The sequence below is a fragment of the Bremia lactucae genome, linkage group LG10 (assembly GCF_004359215.1).
Source record: "Bremia lactucae strain SF5 linkage group LG10, whole genome shotgun sequence".
Lineage (NCBI taxonomy): Eukaryota > Oomycota > Peronosporomycetes > Peronosporales > Peronosporaceae > Bremia > Bremia lactucae.
In genome coordinates this window covers 2,193,825-2,207,495 of record NC_090619.1, presented here as the reverse complement: position 1 = coordinate 2,207,495, position 13,671 = coordinate 2,193,825, and the positions used below count along the sequence as shown (strand labels likewise).

At 45.9% G+C, this 13,671-nt stretch overlaps 4 protein-coding genes across 4 annotated transcripts; 2 read left to right on the top strand and 2 right to left on the bottom strand.

The window, feature by feature from the left end:
- Nucleotides 1–961: 961 nt before the first annotated feature.
- On the bottom strand, nt 962–4,489 carry CCR75_001697 (uncharacterized protein; the record flags this gene model as incomplete). Its single annotated transcript, XM_067959798.1, has 2 exons — nt 962–2,346; nt 2,821–4,489. 2 exons carry the CDS (start codon nt 4,487–4,489, stop codon nt 962–964), a joined length of 3,054 nt encoding a protein of 1,017 aa, XP_067814356.1.
- Nucleotides 4,490–4,755: 266 nt separating this feature from the next.
- On the top strand, nt 4,756–6,036 carry CCR75_001696 (uncharacterized protein; the record flags this gene model as incomplete). Its single annotated transcript, XM_067959797.1, has 3 exons — nt 4,756–5,095; nt 5,426–5,604; nt 5,884–6,036. The coding sequence occupies 3 exons, from the start codon at nt 4,756–4,758 to the stop codon at nt 6,034–6,036; spliced, it is 672 nt and encodes a 223-aa protein (XP_067814288.1).
- A 406-nt stretch (nt 6,037–6,442) lies between these two features.
- Nucleotides 6,443–8,022, bottom strand: CCR75_001695 (uncharacterized protein; the record flags this gene model as incomplete). Its single annotated transcript, XM_067959796.1, has 5 exons — nt 6,443–6,554; nt 6,597–6,657; nt 6,730–6,877; nt 6,937–7,496; nt 7,560–8,022. The coding sequence occupies 5 exons, from the start codon at nt 8,020–8,022 to the stop codon at nt 6,443–6,445; spliced, it is 1,344 nt and encodes a 447-aa protein (XP_067814351.1).
- Nucleotides 8,023–8,095: 73 nt separating this feature from the next.
- On the top strand, nt 8,096–8,515 carry CCR75_001694 (uncharacterized protein; the record flags this gene model as incomplete). The annotated part of the gene is made up of 1 exon (XM_067959795.1): nt 8,096–8,515. One exon carries the CDS (start codon nt 8,096–8,098, stop codon nt 8,513–8,515), a length of 420 nt encoding a protein of 139 aa, XP_067814354.1.
- Nucleotides 8,516–13,671: the final 5,156 nt, after the last annotated feature.

Genomic DNA, 13,671 nt, shown 5'->3' with positions numbered 1-13,671 from the left:
CACGTTACACAACACAAAAGGCGTTGACTCTTGCTGAAGCCCTTGTCTTTGGAGACTGCGCAAGTGACGGTGATTACCCGCACAATGGGTGTGAGTGGAACTCCATCTCAAATTACCCCTAATTTAGAGGTGGGAGACTACGTATCCGACAGCTTTTGGATGAATCACAGCGAGATTAACAAATATTACGCATTATGTGTTTCTTCATGATTGGTCTTCATGTTTTTGCACTACTGTAGCTCCGCTTTGTCAAGTAGATCAAATCGCTCACAATTTTAGAAAGCATACTGAATAAAGTTTGGAATTTTGGTATTTGCGAGTTAAAATGCTTCTAATTAAAACTATATTTGGTCCGCAATCGCACGTTTTCTGACGAATCAGAAGCCACGACTTTCGATTGATATATTAATAAATGATGGTGATTTAAGAAAAGATGGGGGGCTGAATAACAGTGCGCTATTCTTTATTATTTCTCTTACGCGCTGCTTTGACACCGCGATAATACTTTTAGCTAATTCAACGAGTCACACACGGGAACATAGCAACAGAATCTTCTTTCGACGCTCAGTAAATAGAAGGTTAATCCAGGAATTCAGAGCGAGGATCAACCCGTTCTAAAAGACTATACTCTGTTTGAGAGCTAGCGAATATGACGAACAGCTAATCTTGACGACTTGGCAGGTAAAATACAATACGCATTCCTTCTTTTAAATCTTAAACAATGATGGTGAAAGGCGCAAAAGAATTGTCAAAAAATTTGATGCCAACCATCTGGTACGACAAAACGCTAAGGCCTTACTCATGTGCATCCGAAATGCATGCAAAAAGCGTTCCTTGATTACACAATAGCTGTTGTTTATGACTAGCACTAGAAGGAAAACAATTATTTAATGTAAAAGGCGTCCAATTCCATGTAGACATGTCATCTTGTCTTTCCGTTTAATCAAGTCGTAAAATTGATTTAAAGCTGCTTTTGCAACAAAGGCGTCGACTCGGTCACATCAATCGCCACGTAATATTGCTGCAATCCCCAGTCACCACCGAATGGTGGTCTCCAGAAATTAAGCAACAAGGAGAAGAGGATCACGGGCACGGACGATAGCAGTTCCGATAACCCAGCGAGAGCAGGTGGAATCCAAATTCCGAATGGAACATACAAGGCACCACAGGCAATTGGCATCATCAATAGATTGTACATGAATCCCCACGCAAAATTGTGTTTGATCCGTCGATTTGTAGCGCTCGAAAGAGCCCGAGCGTTAAGAAGATCGCGAAGGTCATCCTTCACCAGTACAACGTCGGCCGCATCGAGTGCTACATCGGTTCCAGCTCCAAGTGCAACACCAATGTCTGATGTCGCTAGCGCGGGTGCATCGTTAACACCATCACCAACAAAGGCAACGCGCAGACCCAAGCTTTGCAATAAACGCACCTTGTCAACCTTTTGATGAGGCAGACACTCGGCCAGCACAGAGCCTTCAGGTACGCCCAGTGCCTTTGCCACACTCATGGCTGTACCACGTTGATCACCCGTTAAAATCCATGGCTGAATCTTTTCGCGCTTTAGTTGCTCAATGACACGTTTCGCTTCTGGACGCAAGGTATCATGCAACGCAATCGCAGAGACGAGTTCACCATCAATGACAACAAAGACTACAATGCTGCCTTGAGACTGAAACTGTTGATTTGCTTCGACAAACTCAGCAGGAACTCGCAATGCACGACGGTCCCCATATGTCTGCTGCTTAAGCCAGGGAAGAGAGCCAAGGCGCACGTCAATACCGCGCACTGTACAATGGACTCCACACCCTGGAACGGCCTCAAATTCTTGAGCTTCTTCGATCTGTGCCTCTTGAATCTGAGCGTGCGCTACAAGAGCTTTACCAATCGAGTGCTCACTGTTCTTCTCAGCGGCAGCAACATAGCCCCAGAGCTGTGTCGGCTTCATGGAATCCGGTGTCGTGTATGCATTCGCGACTTCAAGTTGTGCGGTCGTGAGCGTACCCGTCTTATCAAAGACAACGGCATTGACTTCCTCCAACGCTTCGAGTGCGCGGCCTCCCTTAAAAAGAATGCCCATTTGCGACCCTTTGGTTGTAGCCACCATCACTGCAGTTGGCACGGCAAGACTAATGGCACAGGGACAACTTATAACTAGCACAGTGATAGCAAAGCGTAACGCAAAAGGAAATGGTCTCCAGCCCTGTGTTTCGACTTGACCATTCTTAGCGAGGAAGTACCACAATAAGAACATCGCACCAGCGAGAATGATAATACATGTTGTAAAGTAAGCAGCCACGGCATCCGCGATACTCTGACGCACACCACGAGACGCTTGAGCATCTCCTACGAGTCTAACCATGTGTGCCAGCATAGATTCGTGGATAGTGTGAGTTACCCGCATGGTAAGCACACCTTGAGAGTTGACAGACCCACCAATCACAATCGATCCAGGCTCCTTAGCAACTTTACGAGCTTCGCCCGTCACCATAGATTCGTCCACTGAGCTAGCGCCGCGTGTAACCACACCGTCCGTTGGCACGCGGGTGCCCGGTAGCACTTTTAGTAGATCGCCTCGTTCTACGAGCACCACATCAATATCAACCTCATTCTGGTCTTCCTCGTTAAGCAATAAGGCCGTTTTAGCTTGCATGCGCAGCAACGCGTCGACGCTGTTCGAAGCGCGTGCTTTCACCAGTGACTCTATGAACCGGCCAACGAGAATAAGTGTTATCAGCAACACTGTGACTTGAAAAAAAGTATCCGTCGAAGCTGGAGTGTCCTTATGAGGCCCCGGAAGCGCCAGACCTGATAAAGAACCCACTTTAGTCCGCTCAGCTTTCTCGGAGCGAAATGTGGCAAATGCATTGCTGACAACTGTAACGACGGAAAATGCGTAAGCTGTACAGGCACTCAGCGATATAAGAACGTCCATAGTAACGCGTCCACCGTAACGGAGCGCATAAGAAGCGCTTTCATGAATATGTCGCGCTACGAAAAAAAGCATCGGTGTCGCACAGGCCATTTCCACGGCATTTTTGATACTTAAACAATTTGACGTACCCCAAAGGCCCACGTTTGCTGGATTAGAGACCAGCGATGGATACAAGACTGGCAGGATAAACTCAATAAAAAGCACGGGAAGCGACAAAAAGCAGCTCCAAAGCAAGAGCTTTCTTGCGCGCCGTACTTCTTTTACACCGGCACGAACCGATGGAGCCTGTGAACTTGACGCTTGGATATCAACTCCAAGTTCATGAGATAATTGACGAACGATACTTCGTGCTCCAGTGACGTCTGGATTATACTCGACTAGCAATGCCTTTAAAATCGAGCTCGAAGAATTTGCCCCGTTATCTATTTCTTCAGCTGCAACCACACCATTAGTCCCTAACGCCACATTCTTGGCTTGTAACGAGCTCGTCGATGGCCCAAAATGTAACACAACGCTCACTAGCTCATCACTGGACAGCACACTGGATTCAAATCCCAACGTAGCCACTACTTTTATAATCTGCTTAGCCGTCACGACTTGCGGATCATATTGAAAGATTCCACGGCTGGTTAACAAACTGACATTGACATCCATAACTCCACGTTGCGTCATGAGAAACTTTTCAATACGCGTACAGCACCCGCTGCACGTCATGCCACGAATGTTTAAGCGAAGGATTTCCAAGAATTCGGTCGCTGTTCGATGTTTTCCATTACTGCCGACCTGAGGCCGCTGTTTTACCAAAGAAGCCCCACGGTCGCTGCGAAACTCGACCACTCGCTGTGAAAAACTTAGAGATCTCCCGGGTAGCAATGCGTTGGATGAGGAGCACCCCGAGTTAGTGGTATTTTTTGGTTGTTTGGCAGATATGCAAAAATCTCCCAAACGAGACGTAGTAGCCTTGTTTGAGCAGTCTTTTAATACTTTAATATCATTCTGGACATATTTATCATTGTCATCTATAAATTCGCAGTTGAGTTCGTTTGAACAACAGCCACGCAATGATGCATTTTCCTTTAACGCACAAGCATCCTTTGATGAGCAGCAGCTGGGCTCATTTAGACGCTGATTTATTGAAAAATAGGGCATAGATTTCTTAAACGCCTCTTGATATTCATACGCACCATTGACCGTCCCCGGCTGCTTTGGCGGATAGCAATTCGATAGTTTGAGCAGAGCAGGCACACAAAAATCATTCGGATGTTCTTCACTCTCACTAACTGGCAATACCGTCTTCATAACATCACTTTTTTGACAGGCTGAGGTTTCGTTTGCAAAGCAACAGTCATCTGCATTTGCATTAACGACAGTGTCATTTGCACCTTTAACACTCTTTCCGTCGACTTTTAAGCTAGGCAAGGTAGTTTCACCTTCATTACCCTTGACTTCGCTAGCATGGTTATTGGCCAGCAATGTACCAGGTAATTTGGATTTCTTCTTCGAAGCGGGTGGCGTTCGAGAGGAGTAACGACGACGTCCTCTGCGTTTACCCATAATCGTAAATATTAAATGTTTTTGGAAAAATTTCCGATATGGTTAATATCGCCAATCTTATGTTGCATTAAGAATCACGAACCTTAACCGCTAACCGTGGTTGTGAGGTAAACCACACCATCGTTTGTGGTTGGCTGTGGTTAGCTCCACGGTTTAAAAATTCAAGCAGTTCTTTACAGTCAGGTAAGCGACCTCATGACATAGAAGTGTAAGGTAAAAAAAGACCTTAACAGCTCGGTAGCTTTGCTACAGGTATATTCATCACTATGCCCGCAACCAAAACTGTAAACGTTGTACTTGCTCGGGGCATCAACGCTATCTCGCGCAACAGCCTTGCGAAAAAAAATGGTCGTGGCAAGATTTTCAAAAAGGGTGGTGAGAAGAAAGTGACTGCTAGTGTAAAGAAAATTTCCAAGAAGTGGTTCCCGGCTGAATACATCCCAAAGCCACTTGAGTCCGCAAAAACCAAGCGTAATAGCGTCAAAACGGCGAAGCTGCGCAAATCTATTACACCCGGCACGATTCTGATTCTTTTATCAGGTCGCTTTCGTGGCAAACGCGTCGTCTTCCTCAAGCAGCTTGCATCTGGCTTGCTCCTTGTGACTGGTACGTCAAAAAAGAAAATGGTTATCGTCCTGATTGATAAGAGTCGACATTCCAATGATGCAAACTTGACACTTTGAGAGGCGCCTTGCCGTCCTCTTCTCTATTGGTGGTATGATAAGTCTGAAATTCTATCTGCTATAGCCTTTTTCTTCAAGGAGGTCAAAAGCTATATGTGGTATAGAATGGCTGGCTTAGGATACTGACCGATGGGTAGAAGCGAATTTGTGCCGAAGAATTTTAAGATTATGAGACCTGAGGAATGCCGGCTCCTGTATACACAAACACTCCCGTTCATACTTACCTAAAAAAATTCTGGATTGATCTATGCAGGTCCATACAAGGTCAACGGCGTGCCTCTTCGTCGTGTTAATCAGTCGTACGTAATTGCCACGTCGACTAAGGTCAATATTGAGGGTTTGGAGCTTCCTGCCGTCGACGACGCCTACTTTGCCAAGGAGAAAATATCTAAATCGAGCAAGGAAGAGCAGTTTTTTGCACAGTCAAATGTGGTAAGTGGTTCACATCCATAGTCTTTATTGTGAGCCATGTATCCCAATTCGCTTATGTGTTGCAAGTGGGTCGTACCTACCTAATAAAATTTGGGAAGACAAAAAAAGATCGATGAACCCATAGGGATCTCTCTTAAGATTTTTTGACGATTCCATTTGGTATGGGCCGACCCGCAGATGGAAAATAACTCTTTTTACATAATGAGCGATTGGGATCGCTTGCTCCGGCACATAAGCTTCCTATAGACACTGACTGTTCTGTTACTTCCTCCGAATTAGGCACCTGTCATTCCGGAGCAACGCAAGAACGACCAAAAGTCGGTCGATTCGGCTTTGTTGAAGAAACTAGACGCTGAGCCGTTCCTCAAGGCCTATTTGAACGCGAAATTTTCACTTACTAAGAACGACCGCGTCCATGCTCTCAAATTTTAGGTGCATTTTGCGTTTCGATGGAGCAGGGCTCCGCCACGTTTCGGCGCACTACATTTGGGAACAGGGACCCGGGTTTTGGCCACAGCTGGCACGGGAGCGACTACAGCGGCACGGGCGGGAGTTATATGGCTTGTAATGGAAAGAACAATATATCTGATGAAATTAAAATGAATCTTTTAGTTGCTATTATAAAAAAATTTAAGGCCACTGTTGGATGCACAACTTTTGCTAGTGCACCCCACGACATATAGCCAATCAGAACGCATAATAGTATAAATGCAACCCGACAAATAGTGTACATGTAGCAGTGGCCTTACTAATCTCAAATTTTCGAATGCTGAAGTTTTGCCCAATGTCTTTTGTCTATGATAAAGGCTCGAAGCCGTTATAACAAATGTAGCTAATCTTAAATCCTCGAAGATTTGGTTAGCTTGCTATAGCTTTCAATCATCCACCGAAGTGTGCGAGCTACCGAATCAATATCAACTTTGTGGAGTGCACTGAGGAAGCAATGGAATCTTGTCAAATCAATTAATGTCCACAAAGTCGCCAGTGCTTACCTAATCGGAAGAACAGCAAGATCGGTGGACTGACAAAGCTTGTGAAAGTTGTCTTCCGCACCTGAATTGCATCAGCTCATATTCTTTGAAATCCATAGCGACACAAGTATCTCATATTTGCAAAGATACTAACCTTGTTCGTCCATCTTGTTTGCGACAATAAGCGAAGGACGCGACGAGATGCCTGGAGCGTACAGTTCCAATTCATGTCGAAGATGAGCAAAATCTTCAAGAGGATCGCGTCCTTCGGAGCCTGCCGTATCAAGCACGTACAGCAAAATCTAATCACATTGACAAGTGTAAATATCATGCCTCCGATACTTCCGCTCATTATAAATACCTTGGTGCGTTCAATATGGCGCAAGAAGTCATGTCCGAGACCGACATTCCGGTGAGCACCATCAATAAGCCCCGGTATATCCGCTACACTCAGTCGATACGTGTCTGGGAATTCCACAATACCCACATACGGGTGAAGGGTTGTAAATGGGTAGGGTGCAATCTCTGGCGTCGCGCAACTCAGCACACTCAGCAAGGTCGACTTGCCTGCATTCGGGTATCCGACTAGCCCAACATCGGCAATGGTCTTGAGCTCTAACTCGTAATACTGCGACGTGCCCGGCAATCCTGTCGTTTTATTTTCCGGCATGTGCTTGCGTAGTTGTCCGAACATAGTTGTCTTACCCGCCAAGATACGATTTCCTAATCCCGGTTTCCCCCCCGATGCAGCAAGAAACGTTGTCCCCGGCTTGTCTAAGTCAGCCACAATTTCCATCTTGTCCACGATCTCAAACTCACCACTTTCATGCTCACGTTCATACCGTTCCACACGCTTCACCAGCGTACCACACGGCACCTTCAAGAAACAATGCTTGCCTCTTCTTCCGGCAGCATCGTTCGCTACAAAAACAATGACAATACAAGTCAACAAGACAAAATACATTGATGCACTGTCGGACGTACGCATGCCGTTAGTGCCTGATCCTCCTTTAAAATGGTGCGTCGCATTCGCCAGATTTTGCATCTGAGCACTGGCTTCAATCACTACATCACCACCAGCGCCGCCGTGCCCACCGTTAGGGCGCTTGCGCGTAGCCGACTCGGAGAAGAAGCTCGCACAGCCGTTTCCTCCGTGCCCACCCGTGGCCTTGACTCGGATACGATCGACGAACCGACGCTTCGAGTGTTTTGCTCGCTGAACGCGCACCTTTTGCTTCACATGCTCCACCGTCTTGCCAGTCATCTCGTCGCTCTGGTCCTTCACTATAGCCAACGCATTCCAGTCCAGCTTGTCGTCGTTGCCATCGCCATCTTCTTTATTGCTAATAAAAGAGTTATTCAAACGTATGAATAAGTGGCTGAGAGGACCTCTGCGAAGGAAAGGCACCGCGGATAAGCCTTGGAGCATGCTGGAAACACGCAACATGGTTGAGCAAATTGGTTAACAACTACATACTCCTTTTTATACGTAAACAAAATCAAAATAGCTCATTACCAAAATGGCTCAAAGTAACGGTGGTGATGACTTTAATCGTCTATATGAGCGACTAGTATTACAGTGCACGAGCAAGAAAAAGACTGCTCATAATTCTGCAGACGTCCATCAGTATATCGAGCCTGTGCAGCAGACTCATGAAGTGACAATCAAATTGGAAGATAGTCGTCGACAAGAAAAGCAAGAACACGATACAAAAGTTGCGAGTATGGTGAGGTGCCTTCGTCTCGCCAGGAATCTGCGTCGTTTTGCGCTGGGGATACAGTGTAAATCTTTCTATCTTGCGTGCCAATTGGTTGATGCATCTGAAGAGGAATATTGTCAATTCGTGCAATACTGTCAGAAGATGATTAGACGGCGCAAACGTCAATGCTTTTCCGAGGTAGAGCGGAGGATGAAATTGGAGGGAATTGCAGCCAGGTAAAGCTCCTTAATCGTACCACTACAAGCTATAAATCTTATGTTTGCCTGTTAGATTATTTCTTCGTCAAGCCGCTGACTTCCAGAAAGCTACAACAATGATCGGAAGACATCGCGTGGTCGATGAGTTGTTGTTTTTCTCTATTCCAAACTCAAGATTGCTGTCGCAGATCGGTTACTTCGACAAAAACAACGTGGTGCCTGTTGCGCCTAGAAAAACTGATTGCTAGAGGTGACCAAAAGCAGCTGAGTAAATGTTGCTTTGTCGCAACAATTATGCATTGAACTTTTTATCTTTAAGCTATTCATCCTTTTTTCTGTTTGAAACGACTGCGATTTGTAATTACACGAGTCTCTATTCAAGGAATCATTTTGGTGTAGGCAAGCACGTCTTAATGCGGCCACGCTCTACTTAAGCACACCCTAAGTAACGGGGCACTGCCGACTTGTACTACTTCAGTACAAGTCCACTTCGCACTGCTTCAGTGCGATTGGTGCCTCAAGTCACTTCACGACACTTGTACGTCCAAAGGAAGACTCTCTTTAAAACACTTGCTTTAAAGAGGGTTAAAAGAACACCGTATTAATATAATTAAGTTCTTCTGTTTCTATCTATTTAATAGTAACTTAATTATAAACTAACAAAACATGTAGTAAAGTCTTATCTGTCTCTCTCTTTGCGCGCGTCCAGCGCTGACTCGATCGCGGAAAAAGTAGATAAAATAACCTACATCTACCAATGATAAGCTTTCCGAATATTAATACGTAGAGTAATATTCTCCAAATATTATCTACCTTTTGGATAATATATTGATTAGCAACCTTTAGGTGTTAATTTCATGTAGCGATACACCCCGTTACATCTCCCCTCCCTTGAACGACAATCACTCTGAATGTTATTGAATAGAGTGGACACATAAGACCTCTTAATTAAAAACGATGTTGATTGGTCAGAACCATCATTTTTAATTCTATCGCATGCCATGCGGTATGCGAATAGTGCAGCGCCTTAGGCTGCGGTTCATGCAGCCGCGGGCGACGCATTATTGTATCTTGCGGCAGACGTTTCGTCTGACATAGTATCATCTTCTCTCGCAACGCTAGATGCTGCGGGTGCACGTGGTGGTTTACCACGTGAATGCGACCCCTCTTTGGAGATCGACTACGACTGCGAGTCGGACGAAATGGTCGACTCGGGCCGAGAACAGAACAATCGCCTGATCATCGTCAGGCGGCTGACTATGAGCCTTCGAAATAAGAGGGCTCAATCGGATGGACATGCTAATAGCATTCGCTATAGCATATTTGGTTCCGACGATAAGGATAATTCTTCATCGCCAGCACCGTCACCCGTGCCATCACCCGCACATATTTCTGCGCGTGGTGATGACAATGGCGTAAGCCATCGTAATAAAAGCTCTTGTGGTACCCCTGCTTCAGTGGTTACCACTCTGGGAAGCGACAATAAAATGTATCGTCTTGCACCTGAGAAAAAGCCGTGGCTTTTGCCCGAACGGCTAGTTAATTGCTTGTTTGGAGAGACTAGTCCTCACAATAAATCTCTCTTATTTATTGCGAAAAAGCTACATGGCCTTGTCCCAGCGCAAAGAACTTTCGCGCTGAGGAAAATTTATATATCGATGCTCTTCTTAAGCATCGATGGTAGCCATTCGCAAAGAGCGGTGTATGCGTTGTAGACGCATGCACCGAATTGTTGATGGCAAATTCGACCATCGGTAAGAACTCGCTCCAATTCGGATACGATTGGACGTAACCTCGAAGTATCTCTTCGAGGACGCGATTTGCGCGTTGCGTCTGACTATCTGTCTCCGGATGATCAGAAGTTGACAAAGTCAGCCGTGTTCCGAGAGATCGGAACACCGATTGCCAAAACTCCGTTGTGAACCGTGGATCTCTATCCGAGATTAGTTCACGGGGTAAACCGTGGAATTTAACTACCATGTCGACTAAGGCACGGGCACAGCCCATAGCCGTGATCGACTCTAGTACTGCAACAAGATGGACCATCTTGTGAATCTGTCTACAAAAACAAAAGGTGTATTGTTTTTGTGATCGTCTTTGGGAAATCCGAAGACGAAGTCCATTGATACGGACTGCCAATATTCTGCCGGAAGTGGTAGAGTTTGGAGAGGTGCACGGGATGAAGGACTAGGTTTCACCCGCTAACATACCTCGCAAGCACAAATGTACTTGCGCACGAACTGATACTTGCTGGGCCAGTAAAAGTCGCGTCGCGACTTACTGTGAGATAAGCCTTCTCACGTCCACGATGCCCACTTGTTGGTGCATCGTGACGCTCATACATGATGCGGAAGCGCAAACCATTGTGAGTTGGGACGATGACACGTGGAGTATCGCCGGGAACGGCTGTGTGATACAATAAGCCGTTGCGTGTTGTGTATAGATCGGATGGCGATCGACATAAAGCCGGTAAATGTTTTAAAGATTTATCGGATGGATTCATCAGATGAACCATTAAACGTAGAAGGTCTTTATCATCTGCGTAGGCTTCTTCTTGTCATCAAAAAAGGTGACGACGGAATACTTGAAATGAGGGGTTATATTCACTGCTTGAATGCGTAGCCAGCTCGAAATAGGGTCGGCGTGATAATGCATCACCGACGACATTAAGTCGTCCTGGTTTATATTGCACCGAGAAATGATACTCCGCGAAGAAGGATAGCCACCTCGCCATTCTTTGCGAAAGGTGTGGGCTGTTTACGGCCGTGCGTAATGACGCAAGGTCCGTATTTACGATGAACGTCTATCTCCGAGGAAAAAGAACCTAAATTTAGACAGTGCATATTTGATTTGATGGCAAGGAGTTCCTTGTCATGCACTGGGTGATTGCGTTCAGCTCGTTGCAGCAGACGTGATTGGTAACAGATGACGCGCTCTGCGCCGTCTGTATCGTATTGTATTAAGCACAGCCGATTGCGAAATCGCTGGCGTCACAGATCACATGGAATGGTCTGTCTTGATCTGCAAGATGGGCGATTGCATCTAGCTTTGCTTGATTTTCTTACATGAACGCTGACAATCAGCGTCCCCAAACCATTAATTGTCTTTTTTTGAGAAGAAAAGAGAGATGAACTATCATCTCGGCATAATTGCAGGAGTACTTGTGCAAGTACGCCGCTAGCCCAAGTAATTTCTAAGTCCCTTGACATCGACTGGAACTGGCCAGTCGGTAATTGCCTTGATCTTTCGGGATCAGAGCGCACGCCGTGTTTACTGACGATGCGCCCAAGAAGTGGTAATTCGCTTGCAGCGGTTATTCACTTCTTGAGATTTGCGTACATCTTATGCTTTTGCATGTGAAAGAACCTGACAAACGTGAGTTTTATGAACTTCCACATCCGTCTTTCCGTCCATGGCCTGGCTATGGATGAATACATCGCCAGAATAACTCGGTGCAAATTCTCGCACCGGTCACAACAGATTTGTCACGCATCTGTTGAATGTTGCAGGGGCGTTACTAAGCCCCTGTGGCATTACTAGCCATTCCGAGAGCATCCCACTGGGAGTGCTCACTGCTGTGTACGGGATGCCCCGATCTCGCATAAGGATCTGATGAAATCCATCCATCAGATCCATAGACGAAAAGATGGTATACCATCTATGATTACGTCTTTCTCGGTATCGGCGTTTAAGCCGGTACCGTTGCAGCATTCAGTTTGTTAAATGCGTGCACTATCCGCCACCCTCCTGTGGTCTATCGCACACAGAAGGTCGGAAAGCTATGTGGGGAGGTTTCTTCATCCATGGCCCGCTTTGAATCGGTCGATAAAGAATTTATTGATCGCAAGTACTTGATCACGAGACTGTGGTCACTGCTTCATGACACAGTACTTCGAGCCCGGTTTCAGCTCGATCTCATGTCGAGTGCCTTTATCCTTAGGCAACTCGCATAGAGCTGTTTCAGAGAATGCATTCCTAAATTCAATCAAATTCTTGTATAAAGGATTTGTCTTAAGTGGCTCCCAGGATTGAATAGTTTATATCTCAATCCGAGTCTTCACATCGAGGACACTTTTGTCCATCGAGGAGCTGCTGAGAATTCGTTCGTTCTCTGCAAAATTACCGCTGACCGAATATTGGTTACGTATCCTTCGTCTGTGACGAGTACGCAGATCCGCTTGATTTTACCACCATGCAGATCTCTCAAGAACCGCTTAGGTTCTAGGGTTGGTAATTGAGTTATCTCCGAAGTTAACTTCGGAGACGCAACTCCTGATCTGTCATTAATCAAGACATTCAATGTCTCGGTTTCTTCCTGACATTTATCAACCGGCTGACGAGGGATTAATCCCTCGGGATGCTGAAGTCTAGTCACATCAACATTAACTATTTGAGGAGATTTCATCTTAAGTACGTGGGGACTTATTCCCTCAACGTCTTCCGACTGTGATTGCGCAATCACAGTCGGGTCCACTACGGTCGACTCTCTCCTCGACCTAGGATCATCGTGTTGCCCTTTTTATACAACCGGTATATTCCTTGAATGCCGCCCGCTAGGCGTACATTCATGTCTCACTCCACTCGACTTATTCGAGTGGTGGACCTTCGGCGCTCGCCGGTAGCTGACTCCACAGTATGATTCGTTATCACGCTGTGATTTTGTGCAGTCGTACGAACGACCGTAACACATCGCACTCACTCGTAGTACATCCACACGCTTGTGGACGCTCCAAGACGTTCATCAGATGGCCATCTGATGAACGAGAGACAATTATTAAATTGTTCTAGAAGGGACAACAGCATTGTGAAGCGAACCACCTGCTGACTTGCCGTATTCCCAAGCCTGCGTACGGAAGAATATGCACTAAGATGCACAAGGTCATGGTTTTGAGCACCATTATCTATCTCCAACTTCCAAGCTCTTTGCTTTAAAGTGACTTGGAAAGGATAGTTCAAGCACTTATGGCTTCGCTTACTTGAATTTTCGGGACGGTCTGGGTCATGATGGGATACCAGCATTCTTGTATTTAAAAAAATCTTTACTTGCACTTCGTTCTAGGACGGTTCCAACTTTTCTAAACCGCGCAAAAAAGTCAATGGAAAGCCGTCAGATAACGCCGCAGTTGGTGATCGTGCACGGAGAGTTTGGCGTTGATCTATGTAATGCAATGTGATACG